This window comes from Lucilia cuprina, chromosome 6, assembly GCF_022045245.1.
Source record: "Lucilia cuprina isolate Lc7/37 chromosome 6, ASM2204524v1, whole genome shotgun sequence".
Classification (NCBI taxonomy): domain Eukaryota; kingdom Metazoa; phylum Arthropoda; class Insecta; order Diptera; family Calliphoridae; genus Lucilia; species Lucilia cuprina.
Genome location: NC_060954.1, coordinates 17,736,358 through 17,758,481, shown reverse-complemented (window position 1 = coordinate 17,758,481; position 22,124 = coordinate 17,736,358). Strand labels below are relative to the sequence as shown.

Below are 22,124 nucleotides of genomic sequence, written 5' to 3'. Positions count from 1 at the left end.
TCTTTTATCCAGGGATTGTAAATAATGACTATTGTTGACGCGGCAAGGCATTTCACGCTTTGAATCGCATCATTTTAAGCGTAAAAATCAATCCCCGTATTCATAAATATATTAATTGCTTAGTTTAGGTTTATTACGCACATTTTCCATAAAAACTTCCAACAATAAACCATCATTAACTTTATTAAACTTATATAAATATGGGAGCCAAAATTTTTTGTTGTATTTTTTGAAATATTTTTCCTTTATTGTTCGTTTGTTTTGTACTTTCATCTTAAAAATTATATATACGCAATTTCTGATATATAATAGATATTTTTTAAGTTTTATGAAAAAAAAAACAAAAATAACAGAGTATTGAAATCAGTTTTTAGAGGACCCAAGATATCGGCGAGATCCGAATCTTCAATAATTCTATTAGACATGCTTTCGAGAAGATCGCTATTTAAAATCAGCGAAATCGGTCGGTAAATAACGGAGATATGAGCAAAAATCCGAGACAACCTCTGAAAATTTCATACAAAAAATTGTTAAAAAAAGCAACAACAACACTGTATAGAGAAAAAGATGTACACGTGTGTGTGTAGATGTATTTGGTTTTATTCAGCTGTGTATTTTTTGTATGTTTGGAATCCAAACATACAAAAAAATATGATTTGCATTTTTTGTTAAAATAAAATAATTTTTCCTTTTGTTTTGCAAATATATTTTTTAATGAATAGAAAGAAGTATTTAAAACGTTTTCAATTATATGAGAGTAGATTGTGAGTTATTGTACAATAATTTTTATGTGAATAATGTAAGTTTGAAATTTAAAACTAACACAATTTTTTTCCAAGTACTTTTTAAAACAATTTTTTTACGATAAACAAAAACAAAATCTACGTCTCGTCAATGTTTACCAGCAATGAATACGAAAGTGTTGTTGTTTTACTCTTGCTTGTATACTGTTAAGAACAACAACAACGTATTGCTAGTGTTAAGCGCATATAAGTGTATAGAAAACACACTGTCTATAGCTAAGCGCATTTAAAAAAACAAAAGAGTACCAAGCGCATATGGCTTGGGCACCCTTGGTTTGGATGCTGTTGGCGTCATTGCGTTGTTATTTTTGATTTTCTGTGTTTTTCGTTATGTATGTTTAGATGTCTGTTGGTTTAGATGCCTTTTGTATTTTGTGTTTTATTTCGTTTAGCGTTGTTGTTGTTCTTTTTGTTTAGCTTTTGATGTAATAATAATGTAGTAGGGAAAAAATTTAAAATTTATGAAAGATGTTTAAAATACACTATGTTGAATGGTATATAAGATTCGGCACAGCCGAATATAGCACTCTTACTTGTTAAATTTTGATTTTGGTTTATAGATAATTATTGTTTTTTTTTTGACCCATTATAATAATTATTTGTAAGCAGAACATTAGAAATTAAAACAATCATTAAAACGTGTGTCATGAATAAAGAAGATATTGAATAAATGTATATATAATCTAAAAATATGTTACCAATACAAATAAAAAATAATGTGTAAACAATTAGTTGAAAATTAATATCGTTTCCAAAAAAATTTGATGTAATAATGAAGCGAATATTTTTTATTGCCACAACTTATACTAAATAATAAATAAATAAAATTCCTTCTCTACTAATAAATTAACTCTTTCATATGTCTGCCTTTGTTTTTAAATAACCGTTTATAATTATCACATCCTACTAAAATAAACAACTCTGTATGCGTTTTTTTTTTTGTTTTTGTTTGCAGAAGATTTTTTTGTCGTCTGCAAAAGAATCCAAATGACAGCTGCAAAGCTGTAAAAGAGACAAAAAAAAATAACTTCTGTCTGTATTTTTATGTAAAAATAAAAGGAAAAAATATAATTTGTCATAGAAAATGTAAGTAAAGTTATTTATAATGAAAATAAATAAACAAAGAAAATGTCACTTAAACTATTTCCATAAGAAAGAGCGTTTAAATTTGTTGTGCAATACGTTAAATTATCAAGTTTTCTTTTTTTGTTTCATTTCATTCTCTTCCTACTTCTAAACGGGAAAAATTTCATATTTTTTTGGCAACGAACACTTTCTTGTTGTATTGTCGGCTCCTAATTGGGGATGCATTGAAAACATTTCCACTTTGTGTATGCGTATTTTGAAAACATTACAAAATAGTAAGAAAGAAATAAATAGAATACAACACAAAAAACGACAAAATACGTTTTAGTTCAATAACCAAAGAAGAATTTTTTAATTGAATAAAAAGTTACTAAACAATACAAAAACATAAGAGCAAATAGAAAATGGTTACTCCACAATCGCCCACCCGCATGTTTAATGGTCTGGATGAAGATATTTACAATGAAGCCAAATTCGCCCATGAAATAAATGACAAAATGCGTGTTCCCAAGCGTATTAAGGCTACGGGTGAATACTCCGACGAAGACCTTTTGCTGTCCAATCAAAATGGCATGATTAACTCATGGAATTATCACGATAAAATCGATATGAATGTACCAGATCGCATAGTGGTTTTGGGCCATAATCAACATCTCGAAACACGTTCGGCACCGCGTGAAATACAATTGGAAAATTCTATTTTACCCAAAAATCCTTCGGGTTTCGTACGAGTACAGACACCTCCACGTACCATAACTCTAAATGATCATCACTTTCCCACAGCCTCCGAGGAGAGTTCACCGAATAAAATGCAGAATGGCGATGACCTGGACGATGATGATTTCGATGATGACGACGTTGAACGTCCACCCCCCTATGTGAGGGCAAATGGCATTTCAAATGCTGTGGTGGGCTTTCATACGAATGATGCTAATTCAGTAGAATCCGATTCACAGGTATGTTATGGAATATAGTTTAGTTCAACTTCTTATGATTATCGTTAAAGAAATGCATGTGCCATTCAATTCCACTTGACAGAATTTAGTTAAATTGATAACAAATGTTTCTTTTAACTAAATTTAGGTGTTAGAAACAATAGTTAGTTTTTTGTTTGTTTGTTAGATAAGAAAATTGATTTGTTAAACTAAATCCTCCTAACATCCCCTATACAATTTGTTGTGCTTGACCCACATTATTGTTTTTCTTTTATTTTGTAATTTTTAATGTCATTTGGCATAGCATTATTAAAAACAATATAACAGATATCCGATGTTTTCAACTATTATATTTCGTTTGTTCGAACATCTCTGGTAGAGATTATTAGTCTATCGGTTTTTGTAGACAAGATATTTTATAAGTTTTTTTTTTGGCTGGGTTGACAATCCTTGCTCGTTGAACTCCGATACGTTCCGCTGCGAAGAACTGATTGCCGTGGGAACGCTGTTGTTGTTGTTGTTGTAACAGGTTGGCTGTAACTTGATGTTTTTCCCTGGGGAAAAACTTCGGTTGATACAGCTGTTGCCGAGTTGACAATCTTGAGAATCGGGTTATTCCGGAGCGAAGATCCAATTGTCGTGGAAATCTTTACTGGTGTTTCTACTGGGAAAATTGAAGAAAATGAAGAAGATTTGTATTCTTGTGAAGTAGTTTTTCTCTAATCAGGTGGGTGCATTTAGTGTACTATTGCAAAGGGATTGAATGATCGACATTTAGTGGATCGCATATCGTTGCGAAAGACTATAAAGTCCAACTGAGAAATGCATTGCGCGTAACAATATGACGACTAAGATAACAAGACTAGACAGTACACTATTTTGACTTCTTATTTAGTAGATACATCCGTTATAGCCAACCATTATTCTGGATTATTTCTAGATCGCTAAAGAAATAAAGATTGCTTAATATACTGCTTTGTTTATGACCCAGAGTTCCACTGTTGTGGTATTAGACATTTGATACATTCGATTTTGAGGTGACAATACGGATATACAAATATTTTGCAAAACACTCCAACTTTAAAAAAATTCCACTTCAATTCTTTTTGTTGTTTTTTTTTTCTTTTTTGTATGGAAATAAACATTTGTCCACATGTTTTATACAACTCATTATGGGTAAACAATGATTGCCTTTAATAAATTACCTCTGTTTTTATTCTAAAAATCACAATGAAACAAGTGTGGTTTTACAGATAAGAAATTCTTAGTCATATTATTACTGATGTTAAGATTCTTTGCAAATGAATATCATAGTTCGAATGTTTTTCAAAAGATCATCGATTACAAAAACGCATAGAGAAACACTAAGAAAAAAGATAAAGTCAGGAAAGATCTACAAAAGCAACCTAACTTAAAGACTTGGTACCGATGATAGTTTTAAGAAATTGGTGACTGTTTTTAAAAAAACTCTTTCAAATCGCTGCAGTTTAGGTGTTATAGGTTAAGTTTAAACAGGTCCAAAGTTCATTCCTGTTAAAAAAGAAAAATAGAGAAAGTGGAAAGAAAGGTGGATTTGAAAAAAATTTATGAGAAAACAGATACAATAAACGTTTTGTTAAATAGAGAATAAGTGTGAAGATTTGTCAGATAGATCGTTGAAATAGGTATGTCCCAGAGTTTGATTTCAGGTCTAGACAGTTACGGAGAAGATGTGAAAATTATATACCTAATTGTCCCCAGATCTTTTGCTACTCGCATGAACAGTAAAAGTCCAGTAGAGAACTAGCCTTTTTTCTACTAAAAACTATAATTAAACAATGAAAATAACATCTGTTTAACACATCTCAGAAGGAAACCAAATGATTCACAATTTTGTATGAAATAAATTACGTATGATTTGCAATGCTCACTTGTGGACATACCTCTAATGAAATTTTTAACTAATGTGCATTGTAGAACACTTCACTATTAGATTGTGTTGGATGCCGGAATACTGCATGGTAATGATGTTGCAGATAAACTAGCAGAATTAGGTTCGAATCTTGATATAAATGATTGGGATAAAAGAATAAAACCACAAATCTGTCACTTTTAGAGGTTGATATTCGATAGAATCCATAACATATTTAAACGGTCGTGGAATAGTAGAAGGGATTGCAATATAGCAAGGATGAAATCTACTGAGATTCTTATAGGACTGGATAAGAGTAGTCTAAGAATTTTGTTAGGGATCTTAACGGGGTATTGCCGGACTATATACTGGGAAATTGCAGGATAAGCAATGTTGCACAAGACTGGACAATAGCGCAGTCTACGTATTCTGACAGGGATCTTAAATAAGAAATATTCTTTAGGCCTATCCCTAAATATTGTTATATGTTTTCCCATTCGTTTGGCGAGATTGATAATAGTACAGTGTAATAATATCAGCATTCTTATCTGTTTCCTGTGAAAGCTTAATATTAAGCTTGACCTGGGACCATTGTATAGAGGCCAAATTGATCTCGAATTGAGACAAGTGGTTTTACTGAACCATCTGAGTTTAGCCATTTCATATAGTTCGGTCTGAACCAGTGGCTTACAGTTAGTGAGAAAGATACCATCTTCTCCTCTTATCGCACCATTCCTCTTAAGTTCGTCAGCTATACAGTTTCCCTGACAATTACTATGTCCAAGGACCCATATTTGCGTTATCCTAGAATATCTCGTGTTCTCGGCATTCTCGGTTAACCTAACCTATTTACCCGTTATATTTGCGAAATTATTATTTTCCTATTTCTTCAATCTTTCACCCTATATTTCGATCTTCATACTCTACGAAAGAAATCAGTTTATGTTCTCCGAATTACACCTGTATCGAGCGGGTTGGAATTAAGTCGGTCGACACGGCACGACACGGAGTGTTCTGATCTTCCAAAAACCTCAGATGTAGCGGATCAAGCTACATCTGTCGGAGGAAGAGATCGGAGGAAGAACGTGCTCTCCAGGCAGTCCCACAGCCGAAGCAATTTGAGATTCGTATAGTCAACAGACCCTACAGCGAAGTTGCTAAGAACCCGCTAGTTAGAGCCATTGTTGACAAAAGTGTTAATAACGGAGCTATCTCCCAGGACAAATGGGTGATAATTTGTCAAAAAATGCTGGAGATGTATTGGAAAATTCTCAAGGAGAATCCCAGTCCATCTTCGCAAAAGGATGACCCTACAGAGAAGTTGCTAAGAACCGTTAGTTAGGGCCATTGTTGACAGAATTATTAATGACGGAGCTATCTCCCAGGACAAATGGGTCATAATTCGTCAAAAAATTTTGGACATGTATTGAAAAATTCTCAAGGAAAATCCCGGTCCATCTCCCCAAAATGATGATGCTAACTGGTAACAAGGCCACATAGAACTGCTAGCGTGCACCAACGAACGCTCAGCAAACCTGCTTAAACTAGTAGTGACGTAACTAGGGAAAGTGTGGCCCGTCGCGAAACTAAATGTGATTTCGGTCAGTGAGATTCCTCGAAGGGGAACCAGAGGCTATTCTGTTGTACCTTCAAAGTGCAAACCCTGACCTATCTACCCATAACTGGAAGGTAGTCAAGGCCTCCGAACCTGACGACAAACTAGACCCCAAACCCGTAAGCACGGACGGAGAAAAGGTACACGATTTCACAAACTCTGACGATCACATGGACGTCCAATTAAGCAGGAACTTGCTTGGGAATCTATTTGATAGTCAGGGCGAAGTGATTGACGAAGACGAGCTTCTGAAACCGACCACGACACTAGTTTATTTTTTTAATCTATGAACTAGTTTATTGACTATTCAAGTCTATGGATATAACTACAGATCAATCTGTTGACTTTACTAGCCTATAAACTATTCTACTGTCTAGTCTATTTTATATCACATGGATTATTCTATTGATTAGTCTATGGACTAGTCTGTAAACTAGTTTATAGACTAATATAGACTTTACAGAAAAGAAAAGTCAATTAAACATTATTTTGATTAGTCTGGAGTATAGTCTATAAACTAGTCTTTGCCTTAGATTATTGTATATGTTTATGGATGTGAAGTCATTGATTGGTTCAAAAACTTTACAATTAAATGAATATAAGTATAAAAGAGATTTTTATTTATGAAGAGAAATACTCATGAAAAGCCTATAGAAACGCGCAGTGTTAGAAATGTATTTTATATTAAAATAACTAGGCAACCAAACTATTTATTTGTGTTTTGCTTTTTATAAATATTTCAAATTTATTTTGATAATTTGCCAATTAAAAAGAAAAATCAAGATTTTATTTAGTATCTGTCATACAAAATACTCATATATATATAAATATATTTATAACTATTACATCCTTATATTAAACTACAAAATAAGCAGATTTTTTTTAAAAAGAGCAATGGTGCTCAGAAATTTTGAGGTACTGCCGATTTTTTTTTCGCCAAATTTTATTCCATAAATTCTTATACAAAATTTGCATTTATTTTTTTTTTTAATATTTTATTTTCTTTTTTTTTACAGTTGACAACAGGTGGTGCAAGCAAACGTTCGCAGACCTTGATTTATAATCCAAATGATACTTCCATGATCAGTCATCGTGAGGGTACACCAATGGGAGATTTAACACCTCATGAGGAAATCTTATATTTAAGACGTCAACTGGCCAAATTAAATCGTAGAGTATTGAATATAGAAATTGGCAACGAACAGCGTTTACAACGTGAAAAAATTGTCTACTGTTTAGGTTTGGCATATTTTGTATTGAAAGCAATTGTTTGGCTAAATCGTAATTAAAAAAAAAAAATAGTAACAATACAAAACAAGAAAAAGAATTGAGTAATTAGTAATAGATTAAAGAGTGTTTAATGAGTGACATATAGTAGAGGAAGAGGAGTATATGTGCTGAAGTTATAGAACACAAAGGATTATATGTATAAAGAAAGAGGTGCAAAAGTTATGACAGAAAGATAAGCATTTTTTTTACTAAGGGTCAGTTTTTTTCAAGAAGGTGCCTGGTCTTTTATATAGAAGATTATTATACATGGACATGAATACCACACATTATACTCTGAATACAATAACAACATGTTGAGTAAAAGAAATCATTATTGAAAAGAGAGGGGGTAAAAAGTTTATTTATGGGTTTTGCATTTTAGCAGGAAAACATCCTTGTAAACCTTATATAGTTTTCTATTTTTTGCATTTTTTTCTGTTTATTTTTGTTTAAGTTAAACCTTAAAGGTTAGAGAACACAGAGAACAGTGTTGCTGATCATTTAAGATTATTTTTCGTAGTTAGTTTTGCATGTGTGTATCTCATTAAAAAGATAAACAAACTATTTAAATAATTAAACAAATTATCAAGAGTTTTCCTTTAACCTTGTTTTTCGTTAAGTTTTAAATTAAAATCTATGGCGAATTTGAAATGTATATTCAAGCTAAGGAATTATATTTTCTATGCTTTATAATATTTACAATTAAATAATACGAAAACAAATTCTACACCACCCTAATATAACACTTTACGTACATAAAACAAAACTCCTTTAGTTTTACATATAAAATACAATGAAGTTTATATATAAAAATAAAATTAAAAAAATAAAACTGTAAATTACTTTAAATTAATTAATTTTTTATGTTTAAATATATTATTATAAAATAGAACAAAGATTAATTAAAAACATTAATACTAAATAATTGTACAATTCACAATCGATGTCGTATCGTTGTAGTGTTGTATGTCATAAACATTTTTTCAAATAAAATTTTTTGAAACAATAAGACCTCGTCTACACTAGGAAACTTCTTCATAATTCTCTTTTAAAGTTTCCTTAGACCTGGTCCACACTAGCAAACTTTTGTTGAGAAACTTTTTCTTAATTCTTTTTTGAAGTTTCCTTAACAAAAAGAAACTTTTGTTTCAGAAACTACGTATTAATTGCGTTTATTTGTTGTTGTACGAATGAGAAGAAACTCGGTACCGCCAGAGAGATGAATGATATTCTTTCTCTTTCTCACGCAAAATCAAAAGTTTCCCTAAATGAATGATATTCTTTTTCTCTCTCATGCAAAATCAAAAGTTTCCCTAAATGAATGATATTCTTTCTTTTTCTCTCTCATGCAAAATCAAAAGTTTCCCAAAAAAAAAAAAGTTTCCTAGTGTGAACCGGCAATAAAAAATACGACATACTACTATACAAGCGTACAACACCGATTGTAAATTGAACAAATCTGTTGTTTTTTCTTAATTAAAATTATAATATTTTTCGAAAAAAAGCACAATAATTTCGTTAAAAATTCGTTTTTTTTTATAAATTAAATCAATTGTTAAATCACTCATGTGTCTGTTTTAGTTTATAAGCTTAATGACTTTATGTAATTGTGTGACATTGTTTTGTGAATATATTTCAAATGATTTCAATCTATATAATTAACAAGATTTACTTTTGTAAATCTCTAATAAAAAAAATACACTAAAAATTAAAAAAAAAACAAAAGATATAAAACCACGTTTTCAGTATAACACACCAATAATAAGATTAAAGTTAGTAAACAGAATAAAGAAAAACATTTAAAACAATAACAAAGTTTTTTAATGGTATGCAAACATTCCATTCATTTCATTAGAAATTAATAGGGAAATGTACAGGCTGCTTGGTCAGTTCTCTTTGAAATCACAAAGCTGTCTTATATCTTAGTGATACGTTTAAATAGTTATTACTTCTAAGTTTAGGTTAAGGAGATCTAACTCCACTCGGAGATCAAAAAGTCCCCTGTGCTTTCCTTCGTAGAGTGTTAAAATCTCAAAAATGAGAAAATACTAAAAGAAAACAAAAAATAAGTACAGTTAAGAGAGTGATGAAAACAGGCCCATTCACACAAGAAATAAAGTTCAAAAAGTCATTTGTGATTCCCTTCCCGTACAGTGTGGAGATCACAAGATAGAGAAAATGCTTAATTTCATATTTCTCGATTCAATATTATGGAAGATTCAAAAGAGTACGAAAAAGTACCCAAAAGTTCCCTTTTATGGGTTCTCACCTTATTCAGACTCTACATACTTAATTTCATGTTCCTTGGTACAATATTATATAATATTCAAAAAGTACCTTTTGAAAAACGAAAAAGTACTGAAAATGTCCCTTTTATGGTTTCTCACCTAATTCATACCCTACGTACTTAATCCCATGTTTCTAGGTTCAATATTATAGAAAATTACTTTTTGAATTTTGAAAAATGAAAATGCACCAAAAAGTTCCCTTTTATGGCTTTTAACTTAAGCCAGGCTCCACATACTTTATTTCAACACTCCTCTGCTACTCTTGCTCCGCTGCTCTAGAATCGATTCGGATCTCGCCGATATCTGGGGTCCTCTAAAAACTGATTTCAACAAACATACAGACAGACAGACGGACATGGCTTAATCTACACCGCTATCTATAAGGATCCAGAATATACGTTATAGGGTCGGAAAATTATATTATAAAAATTACAAACGGAATGACAAACTTATATATACCCTTCTCACGAAAGTGAAGTCTATAAAAAGATCTTAAGAAGAGGGGAGAGAGTGATGAAAACAGGCTCATTCCTAAGGCGTTTCATATTGAAAGTTTTAAGAAAACAATGTTCGTAAGAAAGAATTGTTCCAAAATCTTAATTTCCCCATAAAACTTAGTCAAAAAATGAATGTCAAAGAACCTATTTACCAATCATTTTAATCTGAGGTTCCGAATTCTAGAACACCGGTGTGTTAAGTGATCATACGTCTTTAGTTTCTCTATATCTTCGCATCCTTGTTAAAATCTTTAGACTGCTCTTATCCAGACAACTCGAAAGTGCTCTTATCCAGTCAACTCGAAACGAAATTTTCTCCATTTGGCTCCTTTTGAATTCTGCATTTCGATTCGAAGCTCTGTCACTAAAATAACAACTTACAGAAATGTTAGTACGATCGTAATGCAGAATACAGAATTCAAACAGTCGTAAAGACAAATTTCCAATACCAATTTGCAAGCGCTGCGTAATTTCGGAAACGTTTTTAAAATGCAGAATAGGGTTAATAAGAAGTTTCACTTGTCTATCCCTATCATCTTAGACAAGTTTCGTACCTCTAACTAGCACGTCCACCTCAAGAGAAACTTTTTATTATCTTTATTTTATTATCTCGGTATTACACAATATTAAATAGAGATATTTAAATCTGTCAGCAGTTAAATTCCTGAGAGATGTATACACAACGTCGCGATTAGTTTAGAAATGCTGGCATTCTAAAGCAGCTTTGTGAGACATTTAAAAGGCTTAGGTTAGGTATTCTGGCTGAAAAGACGCACATTTGGGTCTTGTTGGTCCCTTTGTGATACATGTGAAGATAATAGAGAAGGAAAAGGGAGAGTTTTAGGGTTTAGCCATAAGAGAGGCGTAGAGTAAGTATAGAATTAAATACTGAGAGTAATGAAGAGTTAAGATATAAGTAGAGGAGGAGATAGAAGGTATGTCTCTGTAGACTTATAAGTGCCTTGGTTAAGTAAGGCTTGGTGGTCTTAAAAACCAATAACTGTGACTGATAAAGGCACAGTTATTGGTGCCTAAGACTGGATAGTTCAGGCAAATCGTCAAATAGTCGCTTTCCTAGATATATAAATAGAATGTCTGCTAGCGCAGACAAGATGTTCGATAGATTCTTCCTCTTCCTCGTCATTTAAAAGGCTTACTCGTTTGGATACGGAGACATGAGAACTGCTGATGAATTATCGAAAGCAGGAGCCTCAATTTCCCATATGAACATTGAGTACTTCAGCGGATTCCAGTTTAAAGTGTGCAAACTTTAAAAAATAGATAAAACTAGCTTACTGTCTAGTCTATAGACTAGCATACTCTCTAGTCTAGTCTATAGACTAGCTTACTGCCTAGACTATAGACTAGCTTACTGCCTAATCTAGTCTATAGACTAGCTTACTGTCTAGTCTAGTCTATAGACTAGCTTACTATCTAGTCTATAGACTAGCTTACTGTCTAGTCTATAGACTAGCTTACTGTCTAGTCTATAGACTAGCTTACTGTCAAGTCTATAGACCAGCATACTGTCTGGTCTATAGACTAACTTACTGTCTAGTCTATAGACTAACTCACTGTCTAGTCTATAGACTAGCTTACTGTCTAGTCTATAGACTAGCTTACTGTATAGTCTATAGACTAACTTACTGTCTAGTCTATAGACTAACTTACTGTCTAGTCTATAGACTAGCTTACTGTCTAGTCTATAGACTAGCTTACTGTCTAGTCCATAGACTAGCTTACTGTCTAGTCTATAGACTAGCTTACTGTCTAGTCTACAGACTATCTTACTATTTAGTCTATAGACTAGCTTACTGTCTAGTCTATAGACTAGCTTACTGTCTAGTCTATAGACTAGCTTACTGTCTAGTCTATAGACTAGCTTACTGTCTAGTCTATAGACTAGTTTACTGTCTAGTCTATAGACTAGCTTACTGTCTAGTCTATAGACTAATTTACTGTCTAGTCTATAGACTAGCTTACTGTCTAGTCTATAGACTAGCTTACTGTCTAGTCTATAGACTAGCTTACTGTCTTGTCTATAGACTAGCTTACTGTCTAGTCTATAGACTAGCTTACTGTCTAGTCTATAGACTAGCTTACTGTCTAGTCTATAAACTAGCTTACTGTCTAATCTATAAACTAGCTTACTGTCTAGTCTATAGACTAGCTTACTGTCTAGTCTATAGACTAGCTTACTGTCTAGTCTATAAGTTAGCTTACTGTCTATTCTATAGACTAGCTAATTGTCTGGCCTATATATTAGTTTACTGTCTAGTATGAAGACTAGTATAAAGACTATAGACTCCATTACTGTCTAGTGTATAGACTAGTTTGCTGTTTAGTTTGTGACTCGGGTATTTTCATAGAATAGCTTGTTGCCTAGTGCGTAGACTTATGTATTGGCTATAGAATAGTAGTGCTATGTTTTATAGTCTGAAGTAGCGATTTTATGTTCCGGCTGTATTACCTCCCAAATAACAAAAACACTTTTTAAGATATTATTTTTTATATTTTCTTATTTATTTTTATAAAGTTTTTTTTTATTTATCTCTTTCCTTCGTTTTAATTAATTTGTTAATATTATATTAATACATTTATAATTTGTTTGTTTCTTTCTTTTCAATGACTAAACGACTTTGTTTTTATGTATGTGTTTGCATGTGTATTAAATAATGTATTAAAAAAAAAACTGGGAAAAAAGGAAGAAAATCAAATTATAAAAAAAAGGTGAAATATGAAGAAGAACTTAAAGAAATTTATGAAAACAAAAAGATGTACACAAGACAAGAGTTTCAAAAATTTCAATAAGTAAATGAAATGGAATTTTTGTGTGGAAAATAAAACTTAAATTTTGTATAAATTCTTAAAATTCATTTAAAACATGAAAAAAAGGTTTTTGTTTAGAGAAAACTAAAAAAAAAAAAATTGTCAATTTGTAAGTGATAAAAATTTGCAAAACAAACAAATAAGTGTGTGATTTTTTTTGTAATATCTGTTTTAAAAGATTATTAGAATATAACAATACTAGATGATTTTGTTTGTTTGTTTTTCTGGCTCTCCTCTAAAAGAATTTTGTTCAATCTTAAGAATTAGAAATGCAATACCGTTTTAACAAGACTTTTACACAACTTTGTTTTTGTTTTTTGTTTTTCTTTTCTATACAAAAAGAAGAATTATTAAATATACTAAATATTTATATTTTAATTTATATATTTATATATATAAAAAAAAGAAAACAAGCAGCTGCACAGTTTGCTAATTTTTTTAAGTTTGAAAACTTTTGTGTTTGTGTTGAAGATAAAGAAATAAAATTTTTGTTTAATTGTTTTTGGAGGATTTTTTTTAATATATTTTTTAGTTTTTTTTTAATTAAAATTAAATTAATTTTTTTTTATGATTTGTACAAAAAATGTTTGAAAAAGAAAAAAACGTTATTTTTTTTGTTGTTGTTTGTTTGTTTAAATTATATATAAGAGGTTTGTGTGTTACACAGTTTTACAATTTTTGTTTTTTTTTGTTTCAAATGGCCAATTTATTAAGTTTAACAATGTTTTAAAAAAGATAAATTAATAATTAAAGATTGGCATAAGTTTTAGAAATTATTAATATTATTATATAATTCAAAACCTCTTATTTTTAATACTAAACTTGCAAATATAATAAAAAGAATATGTTGCTTTTGTTTTTTGTTTTTGTTTTTTTTAAGAATATCTTAAAATTAATTAATTATGTATTAAGCTGCTGTTAAGCTGTTGGTTTGTGTTTGTGTTTGTTAGTTGACAAATTTTGGTGGGAATTTTGGCAGTAAATACACAACAACAATTTTCCTTAACTTAACAGCAACAAAACAAAAGTTACAAGTTGGAAAGTGTAAATTTTTCTAACAAATTTCTTGATGTTTTCTTGCGGGGGGGGGCGAAAAAAAAATGTTGTTTTTCTTTTTTACAATTTGTTGTGTGTTGGCTCTGCTGCTGCGCCAGCTGCTTGTGAGAATTGTTTTTGTTGTTTATTTCTTTTGAGTGTTTGTTTGTTTACTTATTTATATATAATTTAATCGCTCTCATCATCTTCCTCTTCTTCAGAATCGGCTTTCTTGCTCTTTTTCGCTACTTTCTTAGCAGCCTTACCACGTTTTTTGGCAGCACCACCACCATTCGCTGTACTACCACCATTGGCCTCGAATTCTTTGACAGCATCTTCATAATCTTCCTTGGCCTTGGCGGCTTTGGCTTCCCATTCCTAAACAACAACAACAAAAACAGAACAAAATGTTTAATTTTTAGTTTTCATGTTAAAAAGATGCAGGGAGGAGGAGCAAGAGGTTTAGAATGCTCAAATGTTTGTTGTTATAAAACTTACCGATTTGTCCTTCATGCCACGCCATATTTCACCGCCTTTTTTGGCGATTTCTGTGACCTTAATGCCGGGATGTTCACGTTTAATACCTTCGCGGGCAGAGTTAAGCCAGATCATGTAGGCGGAGAGAGGACGTTTTGGTTTGTCTGTCATTGTGTTTTTGTTTGGTTTTGTGTGAAGTTTTTTTTTTATAAATTTATAAAATTTGAAGCTGTTGAAAAGCTTTTTGTGTGTTTCTGTAGGAAGAAAAGAATAAAAAAAATTTGTTTTTTAATTAAAAAAAAATAGAATTTTAAATGTTTTGTTTATAAAAAAGAGAACTTTTTCTTTCTAAACAACTTAAGATGGGTATTGTTTATCAGTTCCATCCTGCTTAGATGAAGCAGGTTGATCGATAAATGGCGTTGATGTTTCAAAGTCCTTTTTAATTAAATAATTTTGTTTTTTAAAATTCTAAAGGTATATTTAGTTTCTTTTGAAGAGTGCTGTCTTTGTTTTTGTAATTACTTTCAAAATTTGTTAAAAATTAAGATAAATGTTTAAAAATTTGTTAAATTTCTTAATTTTTCTTTAAATTTATCACAAAATTGTTTTGAATATTAAAAATTTCAAAAATTTGAAAATTTTAAACTGGTTTGGGATTTCCCATAAAAGTTTTGCTTCACAAAACCAAAACAATTTAAAAAAATTTTAAATATTTTTTTTTTAACAAATTCCTTATTTTTTATAATTTACAAACTGAAATGTTTTGTTAATAAGAAATTTAAAAAATTTTAAAGATTTTTAATTGAAAACTTATATATTTTGATAATTTTAAAGATTTCAAATAAATTTTGAATTGAAAATTTATAAATTTTAATTTTCTTTTAATTTTTATCAACATTAATAATTTTTAAGAGAAATTTAAATTAAAAACTTAAATATTTTGATAATTTTTAAGATTTTAAACAAATTTTTAATTGAAAATTTATAAATTCTAATTTTTTTATAATTTTCGTTAAATTTTTATCAAAATTAATAATTTTTTAAAAGAGAATTTTAAATTAAAAACTTAAATATTTTGAAAATTTTAAAAATTTCAAAAAAATTTTGAATTGAAAATTTAAAAATTTTAATTTTTTATAATTTTCTCTTAATTTTTATCAAAATTAATAATTTCAAAAAGAAATTTAAATTGAAAACTTATATATTTTAAAAATTTTAAAAATTTCAAACAAATTTTGAATTGAAAATTTATAAATTTTAATTTTTTATATTTTTTTTTTAATTTTTATCAAAATTAATAATTTGAAAAAGAAAATTAAATTAAAAACTTTAATATTTAAAAAATTTCAAACAAATTTTGAATTGAAATTTATAAATTTTTATTGTTTTTATAATTTTTTTTAATTTTTATCAAAATTAATAATTTCAAAGAGAAATTTAAATTGAAAACCTATATATTTTGAAATTTTTAAAAATTTCAAACAAATTTTGAATTGAAAATTTATAAATTTTTATTATTTTTATAATTTTCTTTTAATTTTTATCAAAATCAATAATTTTAAAGAGAATTTTGAAAATTTTCTCTTTTTTTCTTTAACAAATTGTATGATAAACAAGTTTTATTTTAATACAAAAGCAAAGGTTTTCAAATTTGGCGCTCTTTTTTTTTCTTAAACAAAATTCTTTTTTAATTATGTTTTTTTAATAAATTATTTAGTTAAAAACATATTTTCAAGATATTTTTAATATTTAATTTTAATTTTTTTCAATTTAATTATTTATTTTTTTTAATTTGAAAATAATTTTTTGTAAATTTTCTTTTATAATTTCTTGTTTTTTTAATTGTTATAATTTAATTATAAATTCCTTTTTAACACTCACTTTTTATTAAATTTTTTTAAAATTAATTGTTGCAAAGAAGAAAAATTATAAAATTTTTCTTTTTATCAACAATTTTTGTTTTTTTAGAATATTGTTCAAATTTTTTTTTTTAATTTTGCTAAGCAATATTATTTAAATAGAACTGTTTCCTTGAGATCCTTAACTTCAACTGTACTGTAGAGTAAAATTTTTAACGTTTAGGTGTGAGACTTGTTAAGCAAAGCAATACAGTAGAAGTATAGTGGAAAATTGCCTGTATACACACAAGAAACAAGCAGGCAGGCAGTCAGTTAGGCAGACAGTCAGGCCAGTCATCAGAGTTAATACACAACCACGTATATTTTTGTTAAAGCAAATACTAATAATAAAAATGGTGGTAGTAGTATTATAAAAAGAACTCACAAACAAACGTTTGAACAACGCAGTGTAAATCCTCAAACACATATATAGAAAAGGCACAAGCAAAGCAAAGCAAGGCAGGCAGTCAGTCAAAGTAAAGGCAACTAAACTATATGTATGTTGTATAAAGTATATGTACAATATACCCCAACAGCTAGAGACTACACGCAAACTATACTATAGACATAAAATGTTGTGTGAAAAGAACGAACCCTTGTTGTATGTAGTATGGAAAAAGTATTCAATATTAAAACAGCAGATGCTGCTGCTGCTGTTTTCGTTTGCCTTTGAAATTTTGTTCCCATTAAAATATTTCTTTCTACCTCTATACTCTACTCTACTTGTTATAAGGCAAATATTCTTTCCTCTATAAAGAATCTACAGAGTAGATTTAAGGTTGCTTGTATACACAGAGTTAGGTAGTAAAATATATAAATTAATGTAAAAATCAACGAATGAAACTCATAATAGTATACAGAGTATTGTATGAAGTATACAATAAATATATTATTATTATAAATTTTGTTCGTTTTCTTTCGTATGTTTTGTATGAAGAGGTTGTGCTGTACAAGAAGAGAAAAATTTTCAATTTAAGTCTGGGTTTTATGCATCAGGCATTTTATTTCATTTTGAAATAGAAAACATTATAATTCTTCTATAAAATTATAAAAAAAAATTCAAAATAAGAGAGAAAATAAAGAGTATTTCTAGAAAAAGTAACAATTTCTTTTCCTAAATTACTAGTTAGTTTGTTGTATCATGCCAAAATGTTCAAAAATGTTTACAAATTTATAAACAATGTGTTATTTTAGCTCCTAGCAATGGCGTTTAGCTCGAAAAAAAAATTCTTTTTCAAAATCCTACAAAACATAAAAATTGTGGGAAAAGTTGTTTTTAAAATTGCGCTTTGATAATTTGGCGCCAAATTTTTCTTTGTTATTATTATTATGTTCAATAACAGTTGGAAGTTTTATTTTATCAAAAGAATTTAACGAGCAAAACAAAATGGATAAATTTTTAAACACAAATAAAACCTGGTATAAAATATAAATAAATCTAAAACCAACAGATATCTATACTGTTGATTTTAGATAAGAAATTGTGTGTTCATGTAAAACTATATAAAAGAGAAGAAAATATCAAGAAAATCTGTGATGAAAATTATTTTCATAGTTTAGAGATAAGCATTTTCTTTAGATTAAAGAAAATCATGTTTAAACAAACATTTTTTAGGAATAGTTTGGTTTTCTATTTAAATATTTTAAAATCTAACTAATAAATACTATTAAATACGATTTATTAGGATCTAAATAAGATAAGAAAAGTTCTTTAAATTGAAAATGGTTTAGAAATTTGAAGATCACTTATAGAAAACATAATGTTTAAGAAAATTACAGCAAAAGTTCTACTAGTTCTATAACTTATGATAATGGTTCCATACTAAGGTCAAAGTAATCGTTCTATATATTACTTAGTCTTTAAAAACAATTTTTTTTGTTTGATGTTGTCTTTTATGGAACTAGTTTTAAAGAAACAAGATGGAATCGGAACATGTTTTTTTAATCGATGACTTTTCTTTTATGTATTACTTAGTCTTTAAGAGCTAATGTTGTTTGATGTTGTCCTTTTTGGAACTAGTTTTAAAGAAGATGGAATCGGAAAATGTTTTTCTTTATCGATGACTTTTGTTTTCTTTTAGAAAGATTTGGGAACTAGTATTGTCTCAGAGATTTCTGTTTAAAATTATTAAGATTACAAGCAATTCTCAGAAAAAAAATGATAAGTTAGCAGTGGACGTTAGTTAGTTTTAAAGCAGGATGCACATATATACATCAAATCCAAAGAAATATATCTAGGCCTCTATCGGGCCTGTTGTGCGCTGCTTAACCAGTGCCTCAGGTGGGAATCGAACCCACAACCTCCGGTCTACCAGACTACAACACCAATGTCTAACCTACTGGAAAGTTCAAGAGAATAAGTTCTTAAAAGTAATAACGAAATATCTAGTTCCATGAATAGTATGCAAGAACCTAAAGTGAGGTTAGTTTTCGCATCTGTGAAGCTCATCTTAGCTCCATAAGAACACTTTGAAAAAGTCTGTAAGAAACAGCAACAGTGACCGGGAATAGATGAAGTAATAATACATCATCGAATTGTAGGATTGAACAATCAAATCCAATTCAAGAATCCCACAGATTATAGAAATATAACCTTTATCATTATCTGGAGACCTATAGTTTACAGAGCTGACCAATTATATTGAAGATGAGCCAAGGATAACTTGTCATTCCATAAAAGATCAAAACATCTTGCATGATTGCCGAATCTACATCGAACAATCATAACTTCTACTGCAGAGTTTTGCAAAGATCTAAAGGAATAACTACGGGATTAAAATCTTCCCGATAGGAAAGTATAAAACAAGCCAAGAGTAATGTATCTATATCCGCCGTTCGATATTAAATAAGCTACAGAGATCTGTAAAGATCTAAAGGTATAACTGCGGGATTGAAATCATTCCGATAGGAAAGTTTAAAACAAGCCTAGTTTAATATATCTAGTTCTGCAATTCGATATTAACTAAGGTATTCATTACCTTTTAGCTTCATTTCAATGCTTAAGCTTATTCAATCCTTTACAAGGTAATTTGAACCAAGATCAGTTTTATATTTAACTAAAACTAAAGCAATTATCGAAACCATGCAAGACGCATTGATCTTTCATACAATGATTTCTGTAGAAGTTGTCAAAAGTAGAGAAGACAATTACTCATCTTCTGTGTAACTGCCTGGCTCTTGAAACGATTCGTTATCAGGCTTACTTTTCTGATCTATCAACTGTTAAACCTGAACGTATTCTTGCATTTTTAAGATCGTCGAAATGCGTGTGTAATTAAAACCACAATGTTTTTCATACCAACTTTATCTATTTCAGTTTATTCTTCTTTTCTTAATAATTTCAATGCGGTCTTTATCGCTTTAGTATCTTTATGAATCTTATTTTCACTTCGGGCATTACAAAGGGACCAATTTGGACCCAAATAAAGCTATACTCGTTGTAGTGTCTGCATAACCTAACCATCTTAAATCTTTCATTGCTGTCTTTATCGCTTTTGTATCTTTACGAATCTTATTTTCACTTCGGGCATTACAAAGGGACCAATTTGCACCCAAGTAAAGCTATACTCATTGTAGTGTACAGTCTGCATAACCTAACCATCGAAACTTTAAGCTATCAAAACCTCTTGAAGACTAATCTAATTGGAATCCTCTATATATAAATACTTAGTTCAATAACTAAAATAAACAGAATAATAAAGTAACTTAAGAGCAAATTATAGCAAATTATTTGTGTAATGGAACGTTTTTCTGTAATTTTTAAAATGTACTCCCCCTAATGTTTCCTCAAAAAATTTTTTCGTGTATATCATCCGAAGGTAAGATTTTATAAAACGCATGTCATTTGCATTATAAAATGTAAATTTTTGCAATATAACAAAAATATTATAATTTTTTAAACAAATACTCATAAATACAACAATTAAAATGGCTAAATATACAAACTTCTTAAAACTTTAAAATGCTAAGGACATTATCACACACTTTGCAGCCAATATATGTATAAGAAAACGTTTTCCAACACTAAATTCTGTTTGCACAATTTTTGTTCTCTCTTTTAAACACTCTTCTCTCTCTCACTTTTGGCAATTTTCCTGCACACTCGTTTCTTTTCACAAAAAACACTAACAATTTGAAAAATGGCGCCAAAACAAAAACAAAGAAAATGCACAGAAAGGTAAAATACAAAAAAGTAAGCTTTTTTTTAACTTAAAAACATAAATTAAAACAAAGCCGGCTTTGTTTTAATTATAAAAGAAACTAAATGACGGAAAATTAACAAAATTTATAAATAAAATCGCTTGCAAAATAAAGCGACTTTACATACAGTAAACCGGTTAAAAATCAATATGGCTGGCTGATGTAAATGACCCAAACACATTTCTTAATTTGCCATTTGAAAAAAATGCCATAAATAACCAAATTTACTTATTAAAAATGAAACAAATTCAAAAGTAAAATCTTTTACAACAATTGCAACATTAAACTCTATTACAAAAAGCATTATTAAATTTAAAAATTTACCCCTAAAAGAAGTAACTAGGCGACATGCATACATCGCTTGTGTCGTCTAGTTCTTACACGCAGCTTGCACATCAATCGATGTTTGGGATGGATGATTAGGCTGTTTGATTTTCATTTTGTTTTCTGTGTGTGTTTTAACAATTTTCTTACCTAGAATGTCACTGGGTTTTGTGTGTTTAAACAATGTTTAAAACGTTTTCTTTGTAATTGCTTATTTGTTTTTTAGATAAAAACTAAATTATCTTGTGAAAAACTTTAAAAATAACACCAACAAATCAATTCACTTTGAAAGTATTCTACTGACTGTACTTGCATAGCAAATTTGTACCCGCTTGGTTGAGGAAGCATTTAATATTTGGTTATCCAGTACTTGGTTATTGTTTGTTTTAGTTTGCCGGTACTTAGTACTAAAAGTAAATAAACAAATACTCAGTACTTTTAGAGTTGCATTTTGGTTTTATTAGTACATTGAAGGAACTAGTGTTGGGTTTTGTGGAGTTTTGTTATATATATTACATACAAAACAGTGTTCACAACTTTTATAGAAAAAGATATGAGTTAATCATTTTATTTTGATTTTGCTAAATTTTAGAAGAAGTACTTTCAAAATAGTTATCGACTTATAAAAGCTATAACTACAATATGTAATGTCGTACATTTTTTCACAAAAATAATATTTTAGTAAAAAAGTGAGGTTATTCAGTTCTTTTGATCATAACTTAGTTTTAGTCTAGTCTATAGTCTAGTCTATAGTCTAGTCTATAGTCTATCTATAGTCTATCTATAGTCTAGTCTATAGTCTAATCTATATTCTAGTCTATATTCTAGTCTATAGTCTAGTCTATAGTCTAATCTATATTCTAGTCTATATTCTAGTCTATAGTCTAGTCTATAGTCTAGTCTATAGTCTAGTCTATAGTCTAGTCTATAGTCTAGTCTATAGTCTAGTCTATAGTCTAGTCTATAGTCTAGTC

General features: G+C 29.4%; 2 protein-coding genes across 4 annotated transcripts; one reads left to right on the top strand and one right to left on the bottom strand.

Annotated features, from left to right (window-relative positions):
• Positions 1 to 1,760: 1,760 nt before the first annotated feature.
• On the top strand, positions 1,761 to 8,417 carry LOC111680377 (transport and Golgi organization protein 11). 2 transcript variants are annotated; one of them, XM_023442013.2, is made up of 3 exons: positions 1,761 to 1,889; positions 2,166 to 2,845; positions 7,347 to 8,417. In XM_023442013.2, exons 2-3 carry the CDS (start codon positions 2,294 to 2,296, stop codon positions 7,617 to 7,619), a joined length of 825 nt encoding a protein of 274 aa, XP_023297781.2. In that variant the 5' UTR covers positions 1,761 to 1,889; positions 2,166 to 2,293; the 3' UTR covers positions 7,620 to 8,417. The 2 variants fall into 2 exon arrangements, with proteins under 2 accessions (XP_023297781.2, XP_046810287.1); XM_046954331.1 differs by lacking the exons at positions 1,761 to 1,889; positions 2,166 to 2,845 and adding an exon at positions 7,111 to 7,245.
• A 5,868-nt stretch (positions 8,418 to 14,285) lies between these two features.
• Positions 14,286 to 21,480, bottom strand: LOC111680374 (high mobility group protein D). Of its 2 annotated transcripts, none has more exons than XM_023442008.2 (3): positions 21,301 to 21,480; positions 14,747 to 14,979; positions 14,286 to 14,626 (listed from the first exon to the last, which is right to left on the bottom strand). In XM_023442008.2, exons 2-3 carry the CDS (start codon positions 14,894 to 14,896, stop codon positions 14,438 to 14,440), a joined length of 339 nt encoding a protein of 112 aa, XP_023297776.2. In that variant the 5' UTR covers positions 14,897 to 14,979; positions 21,301 to 21,480; the 3' UTR covers positions 14,286 to 14,437. The 2 variants fall into 2 exon arrangements, with proteins under 2 accessions (XP_023297776.2, XP_046811238.1); XM_046955282.1 differs by lacking the exon at positions 21,301 to 21,480 and adding an exon at positions 16,610 to 16,754.
• Between the last annotated feature and the right edge of the window lie 644 nt (positions 21,481 to 22,124).